Genomic DNA, 25,073 nt, shown 5'->3' with positions numbered 1-25,073 from the left:
TTTCCTTCTGCATCCCACAGCTTTGAGTACAGAAGTGGCCGATGGGCTGAATCTCTGTTCCACTTGAGCAAAGCATATCTGGGCTGCCTTCTAAGCCTTTTTAAAATTTATCCAGTGTCCAAAGGACACAAAACCCTGCCCTTTTGCTGAGCTGATGTTTTTCTGTTTGGTAGTCCTGAATTATGGCCTCAGACCTAATCCCCTGTGACGTGCTCTGGGGATGCTCCAGGGAAGGTTTCTGGCTCACTGAGGGTGCCAGCACAGTGACATGACCTCCCACCCCTCCAGTGGAACTGTGTTTTGGGGGGTTCATGGCAGCTTGACAGAGCAGCAATCTACAGAGGAGAAAGGCTGTTCAGCATGAATCAATTCTGAGCAAGACTAAAAATAATTTCTCATTAACCTTTCAAGTTTCCCACCTCCGGCAGGCGCTGAGTGGAGTTTGCTGATAGACATTTTGCAGGAATGAGCGTGGGGAGCCTGAGTGCAAGTTGCTTAGATCATGAACCCAAGGCATGGCAGGTGTCCAAAGTGCACTAAAGGCAACACTTTCCCTTCTAACCCCTCATCCCCAGTAGCCCAGAGATCTACACTTGTCTCCCATTCCTGAGCAAACAGGGTAATTCGAATCAGCTGTTTGGCTTTGAAACCTGCCCAGGTTTTTCAAGAGAAACATAATGCTGATGTTTCATTCTTTGTTTTTAACTTTCCTTCCTCCTTTCCCCTTGTTTTTCTTTTTAAAATATTTTCCTTTGTTATTTTTTAGTTTATTTTTTTCTTAAACAAACCCAAGATACAAGTGGCTGAGGCCAGCCCAAAAAGGTCCCTTTACCTTGACAAAGAATGACCCCACCAGACAAAGCCTTCCTGAGCATGAAGCCTCCTGCCAGCAGTGCAGACCTGGCTGTAAACAGCTGTCAAAACCTTATGTAAAAGCTGTGCTGCATAAAAATCAGCCACCCAACACACTGCACTGAGGTTATAGGGGAAAGATATAGGTGTGCTGCCCTGTTTCTATTCTCTTTCTGTTATAAAATCAGCCCTCAGATAAATCCTTTCCCTGTGTGCTTAGGTGAGCACATATTATTGTATTGCCCCAAAAGCCAGAGAAATTAAGGACTAGGCTGATGAGCCTGAGTACCAGTGCCGTAATTAATCCCTCAGTGTGAGGAAAAACCAGAGATTAGGCATGTTGAGATCCCTGGCATCTCTCCAGAAGAGCTGCGTACCCGATCAGGCAAGCACACCCTAAACCCATAATTATCTACCATCTATTCCACTCCAATACACACGCATGTTACGACAGCTGGAGAAAAATTGTCTGCATACAGAGGGGACATGTTGGGCCAGCCAGTGTGTCTCCTGACATCACCATGTACACAGAAGATGAGCTGCCCTCAGTCACTCCACCGGGAGCATTACCTGTGTGTCTTCTCCTGCAGGTTTGGGGAGAAGTTCATGAGCACTGCCCAGGACAGCCCCATCTTTGTGCCCTGTTTTGTTGCCTACATCAACAGCTTCCACAACCTGATGTAAGTCTCTAGCTGAGCTGCCAAGTTGCTGGGGTCTGGGAGGCTGGCACATACCAAAAGGGAAGACCAAGGGTCTCCTTGAGGTGCCCCATGGGGTGTTCAACCTCCAGCCCTTCCTCACATCATGGGGTGGTGGTCCCCAAGAGACGCAGATAAAAGCCACAGGGGTGATGAGGCAGAAGTGTGGATGGATCCAGTGCTTGCGTGAGAGCTTTGAACTCATTTTCAGCCTCAGAGGAGGGATTTTTTCTTTTCTTTTTTTTCTTTTTTTTTTTTCTTTTTTTTTTTTTTCTGGAGATTAGCAGTATAAACAAGCAACACAGTCTGATGGCTGGAGGAACACTGTGCTGGAGAAAACTCTGTGAAAGCACTCAGCCTGCAAATAAACCCCTGCCATGGCTGCTGGAAGGAGGAATTTCCTAAGGCTTTGCATGTGTTAAGAGTTAGTTATTTAAAGCTGGGCATTGAGCAGACTTCTGATGAACAGGTATACCCAGCAGCTCTGGCTACCAAAGAGTGCCTCCAGTAGAGGGGCAATATCTCTGTAAGCAGGACAGTGCCAGTCAATGTGTGTCCCAGGGTCTGGTCCACCAGCCCAGTGATGGGGCAGGTGGTGACCACACACCTCAGCTCCCCTCAGTGCCACCCCAGCCTTTTGATGCAGGTGCCATGGGGAACTGGGGCTATTCGTACAGAACCTGCCCCAGGAGGATGGTCTGCACACAGGCAGGGACATGGCCCACCCAGGCTGGGGACTCTTTAGTATCTGGGGTCAGCCCTTGAGATGGGATCTGCAGTTCTGCAGATGTGATGCCACTGACACGGGGCTAAAGCCTGGGGTCTGGCCACCAAGAAGCTTGGGGTGTTACCTTCATCCCATGCTACTGCATCTCTGCCCAGCACCATCTCTGGACGGGATGCTTTCTGCCAAATATTCCTCAGGAGATGCAGAGGATTTCTCGTTGCCGTGTCTCCCAGGAGCCGACAGCTCCTCCGCAGTGCGCACTACCGCCGGGAAGTCTCTAGATGGCATGGTCTCTCCAGCAATGCTAACCTGGCCGAGAACCCGGCTACCTCTGCCTTCCTCCTGCCCCTCAGGAAAATTGCTCTTCCCTGCTGGGGACTGGAGAGGCGGCAAAGGGAGAAGCCGGCTCGGGCAGGGAGGTGGCAGGCGTTTGGGTGATGGACTGGCTCCGCTGGGTTCACTCCTGAGTGGAGTTAAATACGACGTTAGGAAGAAATTCTTCACTATGAGGGTGGTGAGACACTGGCACAGGTTGCCCAGGAAAGTAGTGAACGCCCCCTCCCTGGAAGTGTTCAGGTTGGATGGGGCTTGGACCACCTGGTCCAGTGGGAGATGTTCCTGCCCATGCAGCGGGGTTGGAACTAAAGGAACTAAAGGATCTAAAAGGAACTAAAGTACCTTCCCGCCCAAACCAGTCTATGATTCGTCAGCCTGGGGTGATGAGATGCTGAGCAGACATAGTGACTGAACAGCATGATTTTTGCAGATGCTGGACCCCAGACTTCAGGTGTCCAGTGGGAATTATGGACCTGAGACCCTAGTGTGGGGCCAGAGGGATGCTCTTAGGTGTTTGACAGTGCTGCCTGGGCAGCCTCAGATGTATAAACCACTGGGCAGTGGCAGGAACCTGTTGTGCTCTGTGGTTACAGCAGTGGACATGGCATGCCCAGGGAAGTTTGGGAACCATTTACATTTTGGTGGTGCTGCCTCAGTTTCACTTGGGGGATGTTACAACAGGGCAGGAATGGGTAGTCAGAAAAAAGCCCAAATCTCTCCATGCCCCTAGAGCCCACACATACTTCTGAGGATTCCATTAACCTCCCCAAAGTTGCTTTTTCTTCCTCACTAGTGAGAAACCTTGCAGAAGTACTCACTGTCTCTAGGAAGTTCCACAGGTTTCAACCCCCCTGGTTCACATCTCAGCTGCTGCCAATGGATTTGAGTCAGCTGAACTCTGGGGTGTGCAAAGTCAGCAGCTTTCCCACTTCTGGCTTTTTTTTTTTTTTTTTTTTTTTTTTTTTTTTTTTTTTTTTTTTTTTTAAATTCTCCCTTACTCCATAATCCCCTCAGTGCTCTCTCAGGTAGCTGCACATCATTTAGCAGAAGTGTTGCTCAAGTGAAAAAGCAACCAGCCCACGCAAATGCTCCACATGGCTGAACTGTCCTACCTGATGAGGAAATAGGTGGTTTTTTAAGTACAGTTATTCAGTTGTGATACATTTTCAGTGTATAGGATTGTGCAAAAAGAGTCATTACTTTGACCTTTCAAGTGTTTCCAAGAGGAAGTACTAGACACAGAAATTTATTTAAAAGTCATGTGCAAGATGCCAATCTGGATAAAACGCTTAGGGCAGTGTAATAGTTTACATTTTAACATTAACTCATTGGTCATGTCTCTCTCTTTAGGTCAGGGTTAGAAACAGTGTTTAAAGTCAACACTGAGGAACTGCGGAAGATTTTGGCAGATCTGACAAGAAACTTCAAGAATATTTTTTTTAATAAATTAAAAGCAAAAGCACAGGTAAGAGGCTGTTGGCCACATTATTTACCAAATAACAAGACCTATGTGCAGGACCATTGTGGCAGCTGAGGGCTGTTGCCCTTCCCTTGTCTAACCAACTCGACCCCATTTTGCAGTTCATAGTGTTATGGTCACTCCAGAATGCATTGTAGAGCATTCCTAAAGCTTGTAGAGATCATCCTTAACCCAAGGGGACACTTCCAGCATCCTGTGAGTTTTTCCACAAATTATACTTCTGTTAAGCTGTCGACTTGAGTACAACAGCAACCAAAATAAAAGGGTGCTTAGTGGCTTCAGCATCTCAAGTAAACAGAGGAGGAAAGCCCTACCTGAAGTGAAGCACCAGGGAAGTCAGCTGGACACCCCCAATGGGATAATTTTCCTTCTATCAAAAGATTTGGATAAAGCTTTTTGTCCCAATCCTTTTCAGTCATCCTAATTCACTTTCTAAATTACCAAGCAAACTTTCAGAAAATAGGACAGTCATGCAATTGCTCAAATCTAAGCCAAGCCTCCTTCTCCAAAGGGACTTTCCAGTTATTGCAGAGCTTGTCTTGGAGTCTAAGAGGCATAAGGGAAAAAAATCAAGCCAAGGCATTGAGCAAGAGAGCTTAAATGTCATGAGAACTGAGAACAGATGAGGCAAAGCCCTCCAGTAGTCTGGGAACACAGCAGGGGGGACAAGTGGGGAAAATAATTGGAAAAGACATTGCCAAGAGTCTAGAGACAGAGATACTGAGAGCTAAGAGAAAAAAAGTACAGAAGGGATGTGCCAGGCAAAGGATGTTTTGAATTTGGCCCATAAGGGAGAGTCTTCCAAATGCCACTAGAAGCCTTTAGAAGATAATTGCTTTGCTTCTATAAGGAGGCAAGGGGAACAGCCCACTGTGGACATTTGGTCAGAGTATCTTGTATCCAGGGCAGATGAGAAAGAGTGGCATCACTCCCTCATCATCACTGATCATGAGGCATCAAGTTGGAAATGCTGCCAGCTGCTATTCCACACACACACAGCAGCAGAGCAAAAAGCAGGAGAATCCCAGTAAAACTTTGTGCTGACACACAGGTCTGCAGGGAGTACAGACAGCCACCTGTAAGTGCTGTGAGCAAGAGGAGCTTGATTTCCTTGTGGAGTCAGCTGGAGGGGTGACAGATTACTGGACTGATTTCCAACAGATCCACTACCCAAGTTGCTTATAATGCCCAAAGCTGCTGAAAACCCATGTAACTCTAGCATACATGGTTGCACACCACAGGCTGTTCTAGCCATGCCTGGGTTTCCTTTGATTAACATCCACATCTCTTTCCTCATCCATTTTCCAGTAGGGATACAAATTTATTTACCTAGGGAAAAAAAAAAACCAAAAAAACAAAAAAGCAAAACAACAACAACAACAACAAAAAAAAGCTGGTGGATCAAAATACACAGGGACACAGGGTAAGAAAATGAGGTGTCCCAAGTAAGCCTTTAATGCCAAAGCACCTTCTGCTCAGGGAGTATTGCTTCTCCTGTCTGCACTGGGTTGGCTGCCCAGAAAGGAAAGATGTGGGTCTGAATTCTGGAGGCTGGGGATAGAAACCCAGCCTGCTCCATGCTTCTGGTGCCTGCCATGACTTCATGCAGAGTGAGTGCATCGCTGGTGCTCCATGCTTTTTGGCTTCAGCCCCCCAAGCAGGCATACAGCTGGGTGTCTTTGGCTGGCACATCAGCTAGTCTGAGCATTACCAATGCCATCAGTAAGCTGGTCTTTTTTTTCAGCCACTCCTTAAGAAAATCCTGACCAAGGACTGGATTTTGGCAACGGAAAAGCCGGACTCGCTGGCGTTGGCCGTCTCGTGTTTCTCTGAGCACCTGCAGCACATGAGGGAGCCCATGGGTCAGGTAGGCAGATGGTCCCATGCCTGGGTGTCGTGATGCTGGGGAAGCCCCACAGTTATTTTCAGTCTGTGGTCCAGCCTGCGGACACCTCTCCTGTGGTGGGGATTTTTTAATAACCGTGGGGACAGCTGATGCAGCTGAGTTCAGATATTACTGTACTCCACGTTAGGATAAGCAATATCTTTCCTTTCTGTAGTTTAAATATAAGAACTTATTTCTTTAAAGATAACAAAAAAGCTTCGGTGAACATTACCACAGCCGCTTTCACATCTATTGCAGTTGTGAAATAAATTGGCAGGTCATAACAGCTCTATATTTAAAACCTGCAAGCATCATCAAAACCTATTTTAAAAACAATCCCAAATTATGCCCCTTTGCTACTGAGGAACCCGAACTGCACACACTATTTTCTCCTGCAAATTCAGGAGCTATTTCAGGATGAGGACAATTTCCATGGCATTCCCCTGGGCACTGCCACTGCTCTGTGCTGTAGGAGCTGGGAGGGGAAGGGAGCTAGGAAGGGGCTGGGAGCTGCCAGCTCCCTTTGCAGGTCTGGGCAGGGCAGGGTGTGCTGACAGGGTGCTGCCTTCAGGTACCATCTTCTCTACACCCTCAGCTGCTGCTAATAGCATGAGGGCTTCCCTTGCCCTCTCTCACTTCTGTGGGAACCACAGAAAAAACATGAGGTTTGGTTTTGTTTCACCAGGAGCTACTACAGGATGTTCATAAATATGTCGTGAGGGAATACATCAAGCAGGTTATCAAACACAGACAGAAAATGAACAGGGGGATGCGGCAGAAAGTGAGCGAAAAGATGAAGCAGGAAGCCAGAATCCTTAATGATAGGCTCATGGATCAGGTATGTACATTCCCTTCTGGCATTCCCCGTCTGCCCCATTCCTGGAGGTGCAATATCCCTGCTTGGCTTCCCAAGGACTGGGGAGACAGGTCCTTGAGGAGGGGAAGACTTGAGAAATGTAAAAGTGCTTAAAAGAGAGCAAGGGAGTTGGTTGCTGGTGTGGGCTTCCAGCTTGATGGCTGCTCTGCAGGAATGGCTTGTGCCTGCTCAGCTGGCAGCCCTGCCATGGCAGCCCCTGGTGTTTCACACACTTCAGCACACAGGCACTGTACATAGGGTGGTTCATGTGCTGTAGGATCACACTCATCCTATGACAACTTCTTCCTGGGCCTGTTCCCTTGTCCCATGGGATTCACCTTGTCTCTGAAGGATCTCTGCCCTGGGATACAACTCATTCAGATGAGTCTGTCAAGAAGGTCCATCCAGGCATACTCTCTGCATACAGGAGGGTGATGGGGAGAAATTGTGTCTGCTTTCATGTTTTGTTACAAGACTACATCAGCCTGGAATTTTCAGGGAAGGCGAAGTCAAAATCATTGGGTTTCACAGAAATTCAGGAGTCTGGGGCACTAAATCCCACTGAGACAGATCCCTCTCAGAGACTGGGCACACAAAGCTCTTAGGCAGCAGGAGGTGAAGTCCCTGGCATCTACAAAACCCTGCTCAGGGTTTGACTTGCTGGGGTGCTCAGAGCATCAGGGAGCACAGTCAGGCCCCAGCAGAGATCCTGAGGGTGCTTTGCCCTCAGTGCCCCCAGTGCTGCTTCAACCATCACCCTGCTACCCCACACAGCCTGCCCAGGGCAGCCTGTCCTGCTACCTCCTACAGTACCAGCAATCCCTGCCCTGCTCTGTGCTGCTGGGAAACAGGCATTTTGTGGGTCCTGTGTTCCCCCCTGATATCCCTGTATGCCCCCTCCTTTGCAGGGCTCTGACTCTGAGTGGCTCCTTCCTGCCATACACCACATTGCCAGAATTATAGGGGAGAAGAAAAAAGACAAGATCAAGGACTACGTCCAGGAGCTGTGCCTGGATTATCCAGATATCAGGTACATGAAATGGGCAGATGCCAGACCTGCTGGGCCAAGCTCTTCAGCTTCTCTTTTCTGCTGGTAGCCATGAGTTAGAGGCCAAGGTGCCAGCAACAGGGCAAATCCCTCTTTATTTTGCTTTTGTTATAGCTGTACCCTTTCATATTTTCCTCTGTCTTATAGATCTTATAATGCACGTGAGTTACCTCAAAAACATTTTCATTTTAGGACAGGACAGGATAGGACAGGACAGACTGGGATAGGATAGGATAGGATAGGATAGGATAGGATAGGATAGGATAGGATGGGATAGAGTAGAGTGGAGTGGAGTGGAGTGGAGTAGAGTGGAGTGGAGTGGAGTGGGATAGAATAGAATAGAATAGAATAGAATAGAATAGAATAGAATAGAATAGAATAGAATAGAATAGAATAGAATAGAATAGAATAGAATACAACACAATACAATATAATTTCTGTTGGAAAAGTGCTACAGTGATCATCTAGTCCAATTGCCTGACTACTTCAGGGTTGTCCAAAAGTTAAATCATGTTCTTAAGAGCATTGTCCACATGCCTCTTAAACACTGAGAGGTCTGGGGCACCGACCACCTCTTGAGGAAGCCTGTTCCAGTGTTTGACCACCCTCTTGGTAAAGAAATGCTTCCTAATGTAAATTCTGAGCCATTTCCAGACTTGTTTCACTGTAGAGGTCCTGGTCACTTTTTAGGGCATGACAAGTATGAGCCCAGCTTTCCAACTTGCAGGCTCCAGTTTGGGAGCATATATTTTGGCTCAGACTTCAAAGGGCAGCAGATATTGACACAGTTCAGCTGCAGTTTCTGAAAGGGCCTCAGCGCAACCCCTAAATTTTGGAATAAATTGCAAATTCTTTCATTTGTACTTTCCATTTGCTCTTCCAAAGCAGCATCTGCAAAATATAAGGCTTCTGGAAAAGTAAACAGAGTGACCAGCTCTGTGCATGGCTAAGCAGCTTGCATATCAGAAGTTACCTTCTGTTCCACAGACCTTCTGTCAGCCATTGAGAAGGAGTACCAGTGGTATGACTTGCAAAAAATTCCATTTCATCAGAGTCACTTCAATAAAAGACCAAAGGTTTTGTCACTGTGTTACATAGTTCCTTCTAGTTAATGTTTATATACTCAAAATAAACAAATTTAACAAATAGCATCAAACTCTGAAGTGGACCCTCAAATATTCAGACAAAAATGACATTAAGTACATTTTCCTCTTCCTAAAACAGAGGCTCAGAATTTTTCATACATATATTTAACTTGAGTGGGTCAGATACACTTCAGGCTTATCTTTGTGGGGAAATACAAGGGATGGACTTCAAAAAACATAGGTTTGTAGGTGAACACACCTATCCTAAACAAACACACACACAAAAAAAATCCAAACAACAAACCAAAACAAACCCACCAAAAAAAGGTGCCTTAATCGCAGTGGCCAGCCTGAGGTGGTGAATGTAGCAGTGCCTGTTCTGGGAAGGATGGGGGAGGTCAGTGATGGTTAACCAGGCTTAGCTATTTGAAAATAATTTTCCAGGCAGAAAAGCCATTTACAAGGCTGTGATTTGTGGTACTTTTTCATCATTAGCCTTAAAGCCAAGACAGGTTTTAAGGTTTGTCCTTTTGGTTGATCTATTTCCTGGCTTTCCACTATTGAGTAATATTATTTTTAACAATTAAGTTTTGAAAAGGAGGTGGAACCTGCTGGACCTGCACTGTTTCCTGTTCAGGTCTCTGTTAATTCTTCCCCTGCACTCCTGGAGACATTGCTGGGTTTGTATATACAGAGATTACTGGAACAGGGAATGTTTCCTAGTTGGCTTTCCCAGCTCCAATCTAATTAGTGCCTGTCAGCTTCCTAAATATTAGCATTTCCCTTACTCATTTCAAAATAATCATTAAACAAAAGGTCTGCAGCCTCTCAGGAAAATCTGCAAGAGACAAGTGTGTGTGGAAGTGGAGGAGAAAATTCCCCAAAGTCCCATCAGCAGGAGGGTGTCCCAGCAGTGCAGGGTGGCAGGACCTGACACTGCCTTGGTACCTCCAGGAGCTTCAGACCCCTGTCCTTGTGGCTCCTCCAGTGCAGCAAGGGGACCTTCCCCAGCTCTTTGCCATGGCCTCATTCCATCTCCAGCATGGCTGTCATGGCTGGTTTCTCTCTCTCTAGGACTGAGCGAGATCTTGTTTGGTTTCTGCAGGAAGGGGCACATCCTGGCCATCCTTGAGCTCCGGGGGTTGGGGCGCACCAGGAGAGCAGCGATTTGTCGGCAGGGCTATTGCAGGCTGGAGAGCCCCGACAGGGAGGAGGGCAGCACACTCTTTGCTGAAATTGATGACCCCGTGAACATCAGCTGCTTCTAAACCAGAATCAGTGGTCAGCATCCTCCTTCCTCCCATGCTGCCCCTACGGCATGACCCAACGTCTGCTACCCCACCTCATTCCTCTGCAAACACAACTTATTCGCTGCCATGAGAAAAGGAGAAGTCTTCCAAACTTGTACTCCAAGTTGAGAAACCAAAGGCAACAGATGAGCCCAGATGCTGACCTTCTGCAAGAGCTCCTGGGCAGCAGCTCCAGGCCAGGCACTGCTCCCACCCTCTGTTCAGTTCTGATCTTATTGCCATGAGGCTGTTTTGTTGATTGGTCCAAGACTGAGTCTCTCCTTGGAGAACAGGCGAAAGCCAAAAGGAGTTCACTCAGAGCTGTTTCAAGGCTTGGACTGTGTGTTGTATAATTATACAGCAGCAGAGCAAGAGTCTCCTTCACAATTAGTGTCCCTGTGCAACTGAGGGTCAGATCTTACTCAGGGATGTGGTAGCACCCAGGCCTTATTTCCTTCCCCATGAACGAGCTGGCCAAGCTGGCATGACACAAGGTCAGTGATGCTGTGATCTGATGCCACAAACCACTACCTGCCCGAGGAGGAAATCCTTGGAGTGTAACCAAACCCCACAGATGGAGTACGCGGCTTGTGGACCACTCTGCAGTGCAGTATGGACCCCATGGTGCTTGTGGGGTTTCAGCAGATTTCCCTCACTCATGAGCTGCCTTGCAAAACTCATGTTGGACGGGAGACCTGTTGGTGCCATCACAGCCTCTCTGTGTGGGCAGACATGTCTGGATTGGACATTCCATATGGTGGGAGGCTCCAAGTACTCCTTGCCCCAAGGAAAGGGGCCAGCATGCCCCTAGACTATTTTCTTGCATGGTCAAATGTATTTCAACAAATCTGGTACAATGTGACTGCAGTAGGAACCCTGATGTGAGGTGGACAGGCATAGTGCTGCAGATCGGATCTCCATCTGGTGTAAACCAGCATCAGACCATTCATGGGCATAGAACATCAGCTGCTTATCTCCATGAGGGATTCAAAGCATTACATCCAGCTTCTGCAGGAGGGCTAAAAGAAACAACCAGCAACCTATGGATGTACAAATCTGATTTTAGTTAATCCAATTTATTTTTTGTGTTGCCTTCTGCAGGAATTATTCCAAGAGTCTGTACAGAGCCATGTATACAATCTATTAATTCATGTGATAAATGTGGACATGGCAGAGCCTGGAACACTGATTTGTGTGCTGCGGAGCTGTTCTGGTTTTGCTGGGACAGAATTCTAAAATAATTTTTCCATTCAGAGAAACAGTAGTTTTGAGACTGCAGACTCCAATTCTGTCAGAACAAAAAAAGTAAGGTGCTCTGATATGCAGGGTTCCACAGTGACCAAGGTTAAGAATAGTTCTGAACCATGCAAGTGCAGTGGGCTAGGAGGACTGAAGACCAGAACAGCTGGCCCAAACTGGCCAGCCCAAGTATTCCATACCATAAAGGTCACTTGACTAGAAATAGGGCAGTTTGCAAGGATGTCCAAAAATCCATGGCTTCTAATACAGCTGCCTTCCTGACAAGGTCTTCTCTCTCTCCCTGGGACTGGCAGCATTGGCATTCAGCCTTCTCAGCTAGAAGCACACAGCTCATGACTACACTCTGGAGCTGAGTATAAGTTTGTATCCTACATTAGCATTGAGGTTAATATTAGTTCATTATGGTTATTCTATTAAATCTCGTTTTGTTTCAACCTGAGGGTCTCCTTTCTTCTTCATGGCTCCCCCTTCTTGGTGAGGACAGGTGACAAAGCAACCATCCAAACCACAAAAAAACCTTACAGCACCAGTAGTGAGCCTCTTTTGTTTCCTTTGCTTCAGTTTGCACCAGTATAAATTGCAGCAGCAGATGTTGGTAACAGTCCAAGGGAGCTGCTGTGATGGATAATACAGAGTGCACCTTGAATTCATATTAATCATATGAAAATTTGAAAAATAGACCTTCACAGTCAAGATGAGGTGCTTTTCTAAAGATGGCTTTGAAATACCAGGTATAAAATGAGAGCTGGAGGCAAGAAATCCTGGAAGGAATCTCCTGCCCTGCATCATCAACACAGCTCGTGACAATTCCTGCAAATCCTTGGCTTGGTGCCTATCTGTATTTGCTGTGGAGGAGAAGAAGTAAAATACCATCTGCATCTGCTGTTAAGTATGCAGGGCTTTGGAGCTCCCCTTCCCTATCTGGGGACATGGTGCAAGCACTGACCCTGGACCATACCCCCCAGGGGTGTGTGAGCTACATCCTCCATCCATTTTACATTCACATTTAATGTCAAAAGCATGGAGGGAGATAAAAGGGGGATTTCAACATTTGCATCTCTCGATCTGAGACATCTAAGATTGGAATTCAGAGGAGTGCAGGATCTGAGGAACTAAGGCCTCATCAAGAGTTTTTGTGCACCAGAAATTTCCCTCTGCCCTGTGTGCACCTCTGATCCAAACACCTCACTCAAGACACATGCAGCACAGAAATTTTCCCAAGTGTGTACTGGGTCTTTAATCTTACTTTTTTACTGGCAGTGTGTCCACAGAGCAGCTGCCTTTCTTCAGGCTCCAGCTGCCTGGCCCTGGGATTAGATAAGGCTCTTGGCTTCTGTTTTCTAATAAAAGCAAGTTGCTACCTTGAAGTCACGGAGGAAAGCTGGGCACGATGAGCTGCCTTTTGTCTCCTGGGACACTCAGATCCTTCAACCTGGCACCTGTGAGCCAGCAGCAGGAGCACATCCTGCTTTCTGCAGGAGCTGCTGTTCTGCTCTAGAGCAAAGCAGTTTCTGGTTAACCCCATTAGGATGAGGAGAGGGAGTGTCAGGGTGGGTAAGGAGCAGGGTGCCCCCGTACCCCCAGGCAGGAGGGATGCTCAGAATAGGCTGCAAGAGCAGATCCTGGGGACAAGGAGAGACAAAGAGCTGTGCCCTCCAAATCAAGTTACTGCTGTCCATATATCTTCCATGAAAGACCCTATGCTCATCAGGACCATATTTCACATTCCAGTAAAACAGAAGAAAGTCCTCTCAGGGCTCTTACTGTGGAATATATTCTTGTAGAAAAGTGCCAAGGAGCTCACTCATTACCCTGTTAACTCCCCTGCTTCTCATCTGCCTGTGATTTCCACAGCCAGCCCTATTCCTACCCCAGCACACAGTTATGTTCCCTACCAGGGGACACAGTTCGCTTTTACCTTGGAGGGCCAAAGCTGCCACGAGCAGATACATCCTCTGGTGCATAGGGCTCTCTAAAAAGTGTCCAACTAAATGGAAGAGCTAAACTCTCTGCAGATTTAGCTGCTCAGGGACAAATGCTGCATTTCAAGGGGAGGTCTGGTACAACTCACAGCACTGTGTGGGAGGTGACATTTTTTTCATGTTTCAGAGGTCTCCATTGTTTCACAATAGCATTTGTTTCTGGTTTAGGGTGAAAAGCAGTGCTTCCAGTACTTTCTGTCCAAGGGAAAAGTGGCTGCAGCCAGGCTGGCCCAAGGCTGGGTTTTAGCCATCTGAGACCAGCCTTCAGGTCCCATAATTTCACCAATTACACTCAGTGAAATTGTGATTTCCTGGAAGGAAGATATGGAAAACAGGCTCAGTCCAAGAAACAAAGGAACAAATCCAAGATATTACAGTGTAAACACAGGAGGCTGTCCCTGAGCTGCAGATCCTAATTACAATTCCACAATTCCACAAAAAAGCCTTTAGTCCAGCAGCACTATAATGTTTTGCTCCCTGTTGTGTGGTATCTTTCATCAAAGAGCTCTCAACTGGATTAAAATATTAAAGATGTTCACTGAGAAGTGGCTTGCAGTATTACACCCACTTTTCAAGCTGGGCAGCATGGCCTGACACCACCCAGCAAACAAAGCTGGGAAGAAAAGAGGTGCCAGAATGTTATTATCTCAGTGGCTGAAAAAGTAAAGTTGTATTCAGTTTAGGGTTAGCCTCTTTGGTAATTATGTATCACAGTTCACCAAAGCACTGGTGTTTGGCAAACATTTATCATCTGTATGATTGCTGGTGAGTTTATTGGATATAGGATGTTTAAAATATTTACTGTGTACAGCATGTAAGACAGTGTTGGGAAAAGTTAAAGACTAATGTAAATTAATATGTGGCAAAAGTGGATTAAGACTCACGTTTAAAGAACTACAAGAACTTCTAGTCCCACAGCCACATAACTGTTTGCCTGAGGACAGTGAGAATGTGTGAACTTTGTCTCTCTGTATTCATCCCTATTACAAAGAGAGCTGCAGGTAGCCTTTAATACTCTTCCAATGTAGCTCTCTCCATTTATAATTGTAAATTCTTACCAAGTCATTCAAATACATTACCCCAGAAAAGGAGCAACATGTAAAGCACAGAAACCTGCAGGAAAAAATTGTAGTATTTTTGCCATCTTGATACTATCTAAATGAGCATCTCCAAATGGCTTTCTCTGTTAGTTGCAAAGAGATTGCACTTCTTGCTAAATGAGGCAGAAAAACTGAATGGCAGATCCAAGATGAGCACCCAAGTTCCAGGATGTTTGACCGGACATAGTTGGTGTTTGGCCACGCATGAAGTTGTGCCTGGCAGCACCAGCAGGTCCATAACCTGAGCTCCATAACAAGCATGGGGCTGGGGAGCTGCCATGGGCTTTGTTCCAGGACACAGGCTTATGCCCAGGACTGTGGAGAGACTGGCAGAAGCTGAGGTACAACTGCTGTGAACAGTGTTAAGCAGGTAGAGAAAAAGCAAACCAAGCCAGAAGGCAGAAAGAGGTGTTCACACACAGCTTGTCAAGCCATCCCCTGGAAGGAGCTGGCAAACTGCAGCTGGGAGAAAGATGCTGATAATCAGAAGCCCAAGAAACAGGAATGATCTTGCAAAACTGCATCCACAGAAAAAAAAGTTATGCTTTACATTTGTCAGTGCAGAGAAGTGGTACTTTAATTTTTTTCTGTCTGTGAACTAAAAATATGCTTCCAGGGAAAGCACAGGCCACAGATAATGGTAATTGTCTTCCAGTCAGTTAAAAAAAATTTGCAAAATGGCCAAAGAATAAGCTCTTCTCCACTTTCTGTGGTGGCCAGGGCCAGACAAATAAGATTCTGCTACAGCCAATAGATGCCAGTTAAATGCAGCAAAACCCCCACAAGTGCTGGGGGGGGCAAAGCACCGAGGCCAGCATCGTGTCCACACCTTGGTGGCATTAAGCAGCAGGCCAGGCAGGCATCTGCCAGAGCTGTGCTGGCAAGGCTGGTCCTTCTCTGTGATGGGGACAGATGTCCTGAGTCCCTTTCAGCATCACTGCCTGACCACACAGGCACAGGAACCAGACTGTGCTGGTGACCTGAGCCACTTGGCTGATAACACATGGTGACACTGATGCTGGGGCTCTGCAGGGCTGTAGTGATGTGGGGGACTGTGGGGCTGTGAGCAGCCCCAGGGGCTATTCTACATTCAGATGCTGACCTACAACAAGGAGCTGCAGCCTTGGTGCTCCACAGTGCCAGCAGCAAGGAGAAGACACAGGACTTTTTCCCTCACATGCATATGTCAAACAGTGCTTTCTGCTCACATTCACCATGGATAATCCCAGAACTAAACCTAAAGAAAATCGAAGTAATAGAAGTCTGGCACCCTGGGCAAGGCATAAAATCCTGAGGATCATTTCCTGAGTGAGGGAGCTCAAGACTTTACAATACTTTTTCCAAAACATGGGGAAAAAGTATTTCCCGTAGGAAATGTGCTACGAACAGAAGCAGAGACAATCAGGGATTCGTCATCAGTGATTCATTAGGAGGAGCAAGGCCAGAAAAGCTGGTGACTTTTGTTTCCATAAGCACGTCAGCTGCACACGTGGAGCGGCACCTTCCCCTGGCAGCCCTGGTTACAGCTCAAGAATGCAATTCACATGCTTTCATCTTGAGAGCCCTATAAATGAACGAGCCCTGAGCCCTCCAAAGCACTAGCAAAAGCCCACACTGTGATCACCACATTCCCTTGATGATCTCAAGGCTGAATCCAGCAGCACAAGCTCTTGTTAAGCAGCAGTTACTCACCCTCTGAAACAAAGACCATTCCCCAGGATGACGCCTGCGCTGCCTTCAAGGAGACACGAGGAGAGAAATAACAGCCCAAAGGGTCAGGCTTGGCATCTGGGCATTCAGCATTGCAGCAAAGGCCATGGATGTCATGGCTAGAGAGCCTTTCCCAGGAGCCCCTCTGGTGGAGTCCCACACATGACATTGCCCACGGGGAGGGGTCTGAACCTGAACACTCCATTTCCTCTGCTGTTGGCCCCAGCTCTTAGGTCTGGGACTTTTCATTCCTATCCAAATGCCTTCTGCAAGTGATTAAATACCAAAACAGTTCAGGGATGTCTCTTCTGAGATAATTAATTAAAAAGAAATAAAAGGATTTGTTTGGCTTGCAACAGTGCAGGAATACTTGAATGGATGCCCAGTTTTGTTCTGTTAAACATCCAGAGCAGGAGAAAATCTTAAGTTTACAAAACTGCCCTCAGCAAGGCAGCAAACCTCACAGCAATATTGTTCTATTTCCCATCTATTCACAACCAGTTGCAAAAACAACTGCTATGTCTCCATAACCAGTTAACCTCAGACTTTGGTGTGTGGATTTAGATGCCATTGTTTTAGTCACGACACAAAAAATTAATTCTGTTGTTGCTGTTACAGTTCTATTTCTGGGGAAAGTTTGCACAGGGCGTACTGAACAGAATCCTCAAAGGAATATTACTTTCCACAGTTAAAAGAATAAACTTCAATACTATATGTAACAGCCCTTTCAACCTCTTGTAGGTAAAGCTGCTTCTTCCTAATGAAGCTGGATAGAGGCCTGAAGGAGTTAAAAGTGCACACACAGGGCTTACCCTTAAATACTGCATACAAAATGCTGCATCCAAAATATTGCCTTCCCATTGGCATCACAATATGGGTTTCCATACCCATCACTCATCTTTTCTTACTTTAGAGCTTTTCTTTTGTTATATGAAGGGGATCATAGAATGGGTTGGGTTGGAAGGGACCTTAAACATCATTTAGTTCCACCCCCCTGCCATGGACAAGGACACATCCCACTAGACCAGGTTTCTCAAGGCTCCATCCAGAATGGCCTTGAACACTTCCACAGAGGGGCAGCCACAACTTCCTGCTCCAGTGTCTCACCACCCTCACAGGAACAAATTTTTTCCTAATGTCTAGCCTAAATCTCCCCTCTTCAAGTCTGAAACAATTTCCCCATGTCCTCTCACTATACACCCACGTAAAAAGCCCTACCCCAGTTTTCTTGTAGGTCCCCTTCAGATATTGGAAGTTTGCTGTAGGGTCATCCTGGAGACTCCTCTTCTCCAGCCTGAACAACCCCAACTTCCTCAGCCTCTCTTCATAAGGGAGGTTCTCCAGCCCTTTGATCATTTTAGTGGCTCTCCTCTGGACATGTTCAATGAACTCCATGTCCTTCTTGTGTTGGGGACTCCAGAGCAGGACACAGTACTCCAGGTAAAACTTATCTGATGCTGGAGCAGTTTAGGAAGGATCCCTGTGTGGCCACTATGCTACTGGGACAACTCCCAGGAGAGCAAATATGTACAAAGCACCTTACCCAGCCCAGTGGTGCAGGCTCTGCTAGGGCAGGAGAAGGCAAAGGAAATGGTTATCATCCTGAACAACAAGCAGGATTCCTCAGATGTTTGTGAAGGAAAACGAAATATTTTATTGCAGAGCCAGTGGGAATTTCATTCCTCAGGATATCTGTAAATCTCATTCAGGAATATGCCATGTTACAGACAGATGAAAAGCCTCTCTCTACTGCCAGTAAATGTGATAGCAACAACACTGTTGATTTCAACAGTGCAGGATAAGCAATGAGTTCTTTACTGAGTCAGAGGGTTTGGAACTTGGGCTATTGAGTCCTCGTGGCCACTTCACTTGGATTTCCCCTGGAAATTTCTCTCTGTGCCACTTGCCAAGCCTGAATTTCCTCAGACACAATAGGATAACTCAGCATGAGAGAGACAAGGAACAGCAATGGGCAAACCTTGAGGGCCCAAAAGGAAGTTTAAAACAGAAATTCTTGGTATCTTGCTTCCAAGACCACAAAAAGAAGTACTGCTTTTGCAGTTTCCCAACGTGTTTCCCCCCCAGTGCTTTCCATAATGCAACGATGGGGAAGTTATAGGCAATCCCTTCCTGCTGGACAAAAGGAGATGCCCCAAGGCAGAGTGCTGGGCAGGTGCCTGGTCTGGGAGGAAACAACAGCAGTGAAAAGACATCCTGATTAGTCCCACCAGGTCTGAACACAATGCTGCCTCCATCATGAGGGCCAGTTGGGGTTTGGTCCCATCCGGTGACCTTTTCATTCCCTGGTCTAAAATTAGGCCTCTCACCCCTCTGTACAAGCTGTGTGCCTGCCCAGCCCTCAGAGGCCAGGGAGGATGCAGGATCTGAGTGCCAGTAAGGACAGGCATCTCCCAGCTCCAGCTTTGAAACACAGATGGGCTCATTTCTCCCACACCCATGGGCAGCAGGTATCCAAGCAGCTCCTTCCACAATTCCTGAAGCAGCTCTGGCTGATGCAGGGCAGTTTTGGCAGGGCTCAGCTGGCAAGGTTTGTTTTGTGGTAGATGTTGAGGATGACCTGAGCTGCAGGGAGCCTGGTACGAATGTTGGTCTTGAGTTCAAAGTTTTGTATTCAAGACAGGACCAGGGGATGGGCAATCCAACTCTGTGCTGTGCCACACAGCTGTGCTATCACATCTGGGAGCACCAAGCCATGTTGCAGAGAGCGTGGATGTCTGATGCTGCCCAGGATGTAGTTTCTTGCACTATTTATTGTAGCTTCACTGGTGAGGCAGTTCCCATTTGCCTTCTCTCAGCTCCTGACTGTGCCGACCTCTGAGGGCATCACAGTCAAAAGTTACCCCATCTCAGTGACCCCTTTTTAGTGCTCAAGCACTGTGAGAAAGGCAGCCTGGATCCTGCCAGCAGGCACACACACCTCTCCAGCTTTACAAAGAGCTTGTCCTCCAGTGTTCACACTGCCCCCCACTTCCCAGGGGCAGTAGGAAATTGTAAACAGATAAGTAGGGTTATAAAAAGAAGCAAAACCAAACTGGGAAAAATAAAAAAGTTTGGGGTAGCAAGTGATGGAGTACCTTAAAAGGGTGATAAATACTAGGGTGCTTTTCTGTCACAGGGTCTCTGAGGCTGCTCCAAAGCAGCATTATTTCCCAGACCCCTCCAACTGCCGCAGCCCAGAGCTCTGGCAGATCTGCTCTGGGCACATCACTCAGCCCCAACCATCCCTGAGCTCAGTACTGCAGTTCCCACAAAGTTCCTGATGGGAGTGGGACAGCAGGAAGCATGAGTCTGCATTTCCACTGAGTTGTCCTGAGATAAATGGACTTCCACACCAGGAAAAATCACTTCCAGTTTCCTTCAGGTGAAGAGGAAGAAGCTACACCCTTCCCTTAGTGCCCGCTGCTCCTCCCCAAGTCACCGCTCAGCAGATGCTGAGGCTGAGTTCAGTCTGCAACAGCTCCAAACACAGAGATGACCCTGAGGCCTCCACTTCACGCAGGCACAGGGTGATTTGTCCCAGACTATGAAGCCTCTTGGCCAAAAAGCCAGGAATAGCAAACCATGAACATGCGGCTCTCAGGAGGAGGGGACCTCGCTTCCAGCATAGGATGTCTCCTGCTTGCTGTGGACATTTCAGGGACAGCTGGGACCAGACAGAAACCTCAGATATGGGCCCTTCCTCCACTCTCCATGTCAGGGGGAGGGTGGCAGAGCAACCTCAAAAATGCACACCTCCCTCACACGAATCTCAGGGAGAGGGTGCCAGAGTGGCCTCAGAGATGGATGCCTCCTCCACCAGAAATACCACAGTGAAGACATCACCAACATGAGCTATGGACCACTCCTCAAGCAAAAATAACAGGGTGGGAATGCAGACCACACTTGCATACAAGTCCTTCTTTTGATGAAGATTGAGGACATTCCTATCAGTTTTGAATTCATGGGCATGTAGGAATTTTGACGCCACTGGAAACTAAAACTGGGAAAGCTCTGTATGGTTAGTTCAGTTCAGATGGAGCTGGAGATGACAAAAGTATCACCACTTGAAGTGTGTGCCATTGGTAGCAAAGTTCTCAAAGGAGGTTCACACTTCTGAAGCTGCCAAACCATAGGTGGCTGTTGCTGCTAAACACGTCTGGTGAAGGGTGTCCTGCCTGGCTTTCATGGCTTGATTCAGCAAAGCCTGAGCAGATCAATCTTCTCAGCATGAGGGAAGGCTTTTCCCCAGGGCAACCAAGATTGTATTAGAAAGGACAAAAGATTTTGTAGGAGTAATGGAACAGCAGAAGTCTTCCTCTTGGTGTGTTTCTGTAATAATTTTGGAAGATGGGATATGGTACGTATACCTGTGCATCTGAACAGGTGCCTACAGACACAAAAAAATCATTGCAAATTCATAATTTTCAAGAGTTGAGGGGCATAAATGAAAACAAGGTTAGGCCAGGGGAGTAGCTGATGATATAAGATTAAAAATGAGAGGTTATATCTTGTCATCTCACACATGAGCCCAATCCAAAAACCAGATGTTTCTCTAAAAGCTGTGGAGAACTTGCTAACTACAAGACTTGCTTGGACCTGACACACCATTTTCTGCTTGCTCTGCCTGACTTTTCCCGCAGCTCCCCTGGTTAAAGAATGACCCAGACTGGGTAGAAACAACAGTCTTGTCATCCTGAAAGGCTTAAGACTTATGTCCCAGTGAGAATCTCCTCACCAGGAGGTACTCTCCTATCACCCATTGAAGCTGGGCCCTAGGACAACTTAGGTTGCAGTCCAGTTAGCTGCAACCTAAGAGGTTCTTGGTTTGTTAAGACAGAGAGAAACCACAAGAGGAAGCAAAACTTCATCCTAGTGATTTTGTGTATTTTCTGAGAGACGTCCTGGCTCCTCTATCTTTGCTCACCATGACTTACTTATGTCTTTATAGGAAGCAGTCATTGCCTGACAGGGGAACTTTTCCCATAGTGGTTAGTACTGTGTTCTGCTCCTGCTGCTCACACATACCCTATTACTATGCTAGAAGGCCAGCATTTGGGTACAGTTTCACAGGTCTTCTGAGCCTGGCTGCTGATGAAGAAATAAGCTTTTTCTTCCAATACTTGCCATCAACATTAACACCAGAGAGGAGGATACGCCAGTCAATCAGAAGTAACATTTTTTGGTGAGCACATCATCCAAGCAGTCCTTTTATGACCTGAGTGGTCTGAGTTAAGATGCCACCCCTCTCCCAGAGCTGCTGCACACTCCATCCCCCATCCCATGTGGAAAAGTTGTTGGACATTACCTAGCCTTGGTTTTCCAGTCCAGTCCCACACTAAGAGCATTTTCTGACTCTCAGGTTTCACTCCAGGCAGCTCTACCTGGGTCATCCTCCTTGTGTGCCCCACCAGCTCCAGGAACTGGTGCCCAAATACCCAGCAGAAGGTGAGAGGGTGGTTCCTGCTCACCCAGAGGACAGCTGCCAACCATTGGCACCCAGACCTGCTGCTTTCCAACCACTGACACACACACAGCTGGAATTACTTAGGACAAATAAACTAAACCCATGGAAAATCCCAGAGGGAAACTGATAGCATACAGAATTGAGGGATTCCAGGAAGAAAACCTTTACCCTCATAACTGACTGGTTCTTGACACACCTGGCAACAAAGGATAACAGCTCTCTGGCAGGCTGAAAGAGGAAATTACAACTTTGCTTCAAAAATAATCTCCTTGTCAACACCTTTTGTTTACAGTCTCTTCATTTTTACAGGTAAGAGAATTTTTTGCTTGTGTAGTGCAAAGGACTTACAACATTTTTTTTTTAATAGACACACATCCCTTTTGCAGGCTCTTGCCCAGCTAAATTTGGATATTTGGACTCCTAGTAGGAGAAAGTCTTTGATATTCAGTGTAGAAAACAAGTTTTATCCCACACAAGTTTGCTGTTCAAATTTAAGGAAATGTCTACAAAGTTAAGTCACAAACCTTTGAAGTTAGTCCTACTTTTAAGTGTAGGTTGCAGCTGAAAAAATACATAGTGTATATTATGGAAGCTTAGCAAAAACCCACGAGATTTTGAGATTCCTCAAATATTAGACTTATGACAGCTTCTTAGATAGCATAAACTATAAACACAGAACATCACTGTACTACTTTGAGTAGTCACAGAACACAGAAAAAATCCTGTGCAGCATTAGAAGATGTGCAGCCTGGGATCTGCAGCCACTACCCAACATTCTGTAAGTAAATACAAGATGCCTGTCTCAGAACTGAGGCAACACAGACAAGCAGTGTCATGCTAGGGTATCAGCACAAGGTCAACGTGTAGTGATAGATTTGTTTCAGACACATAAGGGCTCTTCCCTAAGCTTTTGGTTTTTAATTTAAGGCCCAGTTACAAGATGCTGCTTGTTCTTCTGACAGAATTTCAAGAATTACACTGGCAGACCCCAGTGAAGTTAACTTACCATAGTTAAAGATGAGATGCAGCAACAGAGCCCACCCTGTGAATCTACTTTGGATCCCACACAAATAATTTCATGCAGACATTTGTCCAAGAAAGAACCAAGGATGCTTGCAGATTTGCAGCTACCTTTGCTAGCACCAGCTGAGCATCAGACGCCCTTGGGCTTTCCCAAATTGCTTGTTAAAGCGGTCTCCTAGTCAGGGCCTCCTGCATGAAGCTGGGGTTAACATATGGGTCTCACAAGACAGTAGCACTGCTGCTAAGACGAATGCAAAGACCCCCTAAATATTTAAAGAGAGATTTCAGTGGCTCTGAGACATGTGCCACTGAACCACTTCCTGCTGCAGATTCACAGTGCACCTGGGGACAGACACCTCTGCCTCCTGCAGATCACATAACCAAGATCACATAACCAAGGACATGAGGTGCAACACACCCCAGGGTCCTCCCAGCACCCAGAACAGGATCCTCTGCCAATTATTTTCAGATTGATGTGGCACCCAGCATTTCCATCCCTTGACTATGGTTGTTCTGGCCTCCAGATGTCAAACAGCAAGGGGACCCAAACCTGGGGCAAATCCAGAGGGGACTGTCTGCTCAGCTCTGGTACAGACTGTTCTGAGATGAATCAGTGTTTTCCAGAGACTGGACATCATGGGTTTGCCCATCAGGCAGATACTGTTGTGGGGAGGTTTTATGGCCTGCTACCATGGTGTTTGGGGAAAAATGTCCCAGAGAGGAAAGCAGCAGCCCTGGCTGCTGAAAGGCACAGACTTGTGAGAAGCATCTGCTCTCCTGCACCTTGCCTGCTCAGCTGGGTGCCTTCTTCCAGCACAAATGTTGGTGCCCAGATCATGCCTGTTACTGGGAAATGCCCCTATGCTGGGTTTGCATACCCCTTCCCCCCAGAAGCTGTGTGGCCACTCTGGCACTGAGTGTGGGCATCAGCAGGTTCATGAAAACTCACACTCAGCTTTAAGTTTCTGGACTCTTTTTTTGCATTTTGTATTAGATCTCAGCAATCAGATATAAAACAGAAATCATCCTGGGCACAGTAGCCAGGCACTGGGACACACTGACTGACCCCTACCTGCCCCACAAGAGCTCCTCAGGAAAGGACAGAGGAGGTCAGATTTTGCAGGACCACAGTATTTTGATTTTTCTCTCTGCAGGGAAGCTACTTCAGCCCATATCTCACCCATGTGGGCATAGAAGATGCTCCACATTAAGGCTATTGAAGCAGGGCACAGCACAGCCCTGTCAGCCTTCACAGACCCCCTGCAATAGCCCCCTGCAGACATTGCTGTCACTCAGCTGTCCCCTGGTCATCCTCAGCTATCCCTTGCCATGGCAGCACTCATGCTTCCCCAGTATAACAGGGATATGGGTGCCTGGGAAAGCAGGAAGGCAAATATCCCTTCTGCAAGATTCAGGGGCTTTGGGGTGAGGAAGGAAACCCATGTGTCTCTGGGTTCCTAGGCAAGGATTCAAACTACCATACTGAAGATGCTTGATGGTATTAATGTCTCCTGGGAGCGCCCTGAACCCACTCCAGGGAAGGCTCTTCACTTTGGGCACAATCCAGGGCCCTGACACAGCAGGTTGTGCTGTCAGGCACACAGCTCATCCCTGCCAGCCTGCACATGGCAATGCCCTGCTTGGGGACCACAGTTTCTGGAGGAGTTTCTCCTCCGTCTCTAACACTGGATTCCCAAGGCTACAGTGTGGGGCAGACACAAGGAATCAGAACAGTCTGAGTTGGAAGGGAACTTCAAGATCATCCTGTTCCAATCCCCCTTCATGGGCGGGGAGACAGGCTCTTCTCCTTGGTGCTGTGTGACAGGACCAGAAGAAATGGATGCAAGCTATGCCATGAGAGGTTTAGGCTGGATATTAGGAAACACTTTTTCTCTGAAATGATTGTCAGTCATTGGAATAGTCTGTCCAGTGCAGCAGTGAAGACACTAACACTGGGGATATTTAAACAGCCTGTAAACCTGGTCCTTAGGGACATGGTTTAGTGATGAACTTATTGTGTTGGTCAAAGGTTGGACTGGATGATCTTGAAGGTCTTTTCCAAACAAAGACATCCTGTGTGATTCTGTCACATCTCCCACTAGACCAGGCTGCTCCAAGCCCCATCCAACCTATCCTGGAACACTTCCAGGAATGGGGCATCCACAACTTCACTGGGCAACCTATGCCAGTGTCTCACTATCTTCATGTTAGAGCAGCTTTCTTTATATCCAGTCCAAATCTACCCTCTTTCAGTTTAAAACCGTTGCCCTTTGCCCTT

The 25,073-nt window shown here is 47.0% G+C and overlaps 1 protein-coding gene across 5 annotated transcripts in view; it reads left to right on the top strand.

Moving 5' to 3' along the window:
• Nucleotides 1–11,950, top strand: part of EXOC3L4 (exocyst complex component 3 like 4) — a 360,645-nt gene extending 348,695 nt beyond the window's left edge. For 3 of the 5 annotated variants that reach the window (XM_071745521.1, XM_071745520.1, XM_071745523.1), the window contains exons 7-12: nucleotides 1,443–1,532; nucleotides 3,964–4,078; nucleotides 5,838–5,960; nucleotides 6,664–6,816; nucleotides 7,743–7,864; nucleotides 10,073–11,950. In XM_071745521.1, the coding sequence (XP_071601622.1) occupies nucleotides 1,443–1,532; nucleotides 3,964–4,078; nucleotides 5,838–5,960; nucleotides 6,664–6,816; nucleotides 7,743–7,864; nucleotides 10,073–10,235 (766 nt within the window). In that variant the 3' untranslated portion in view covers nucleotides 10,236–11,950. Of the gene's footprint in view, nucleotides 1–1,442; nucleotides 1,533–3,963; nucleotides 4,079–5,837; nucleotides 5,961–6,663; nucleotides 6,817–7,742; nucleotides 7,865–8,869; nucleotides 9,032–10,041 lie in introns of those variants that run through there. The other 2 variants (XM_071745524.1, XM_071745525.1) reach the window with 2 other exon arrangements.
• The last annotated feature ends 13,123 nt before the right edge of the window (nucleotides 11,951–25,073 follow it).

The sequence above is a fragment of the Heliangelus exortis genome, chromosome 5 (genome assembly GCF_036169615.1).
Source record: "Heliangelus exortis chromosome 5, bHelExo1.hap1, whole genome shotgun sequence".
Taxonomy (NCBI): domain Eukaryota; kingdom Metazoa; phylum Chordata; class Aves; order Apodiformes; family Trochilidae; genus Heliangelus; species Heliangelus exortis.
The sequence above is the reverse complement of the archived record's forward strand: the minus strand, read 5'-3'. Positions and strand labels throughout refer to the sequence as shown.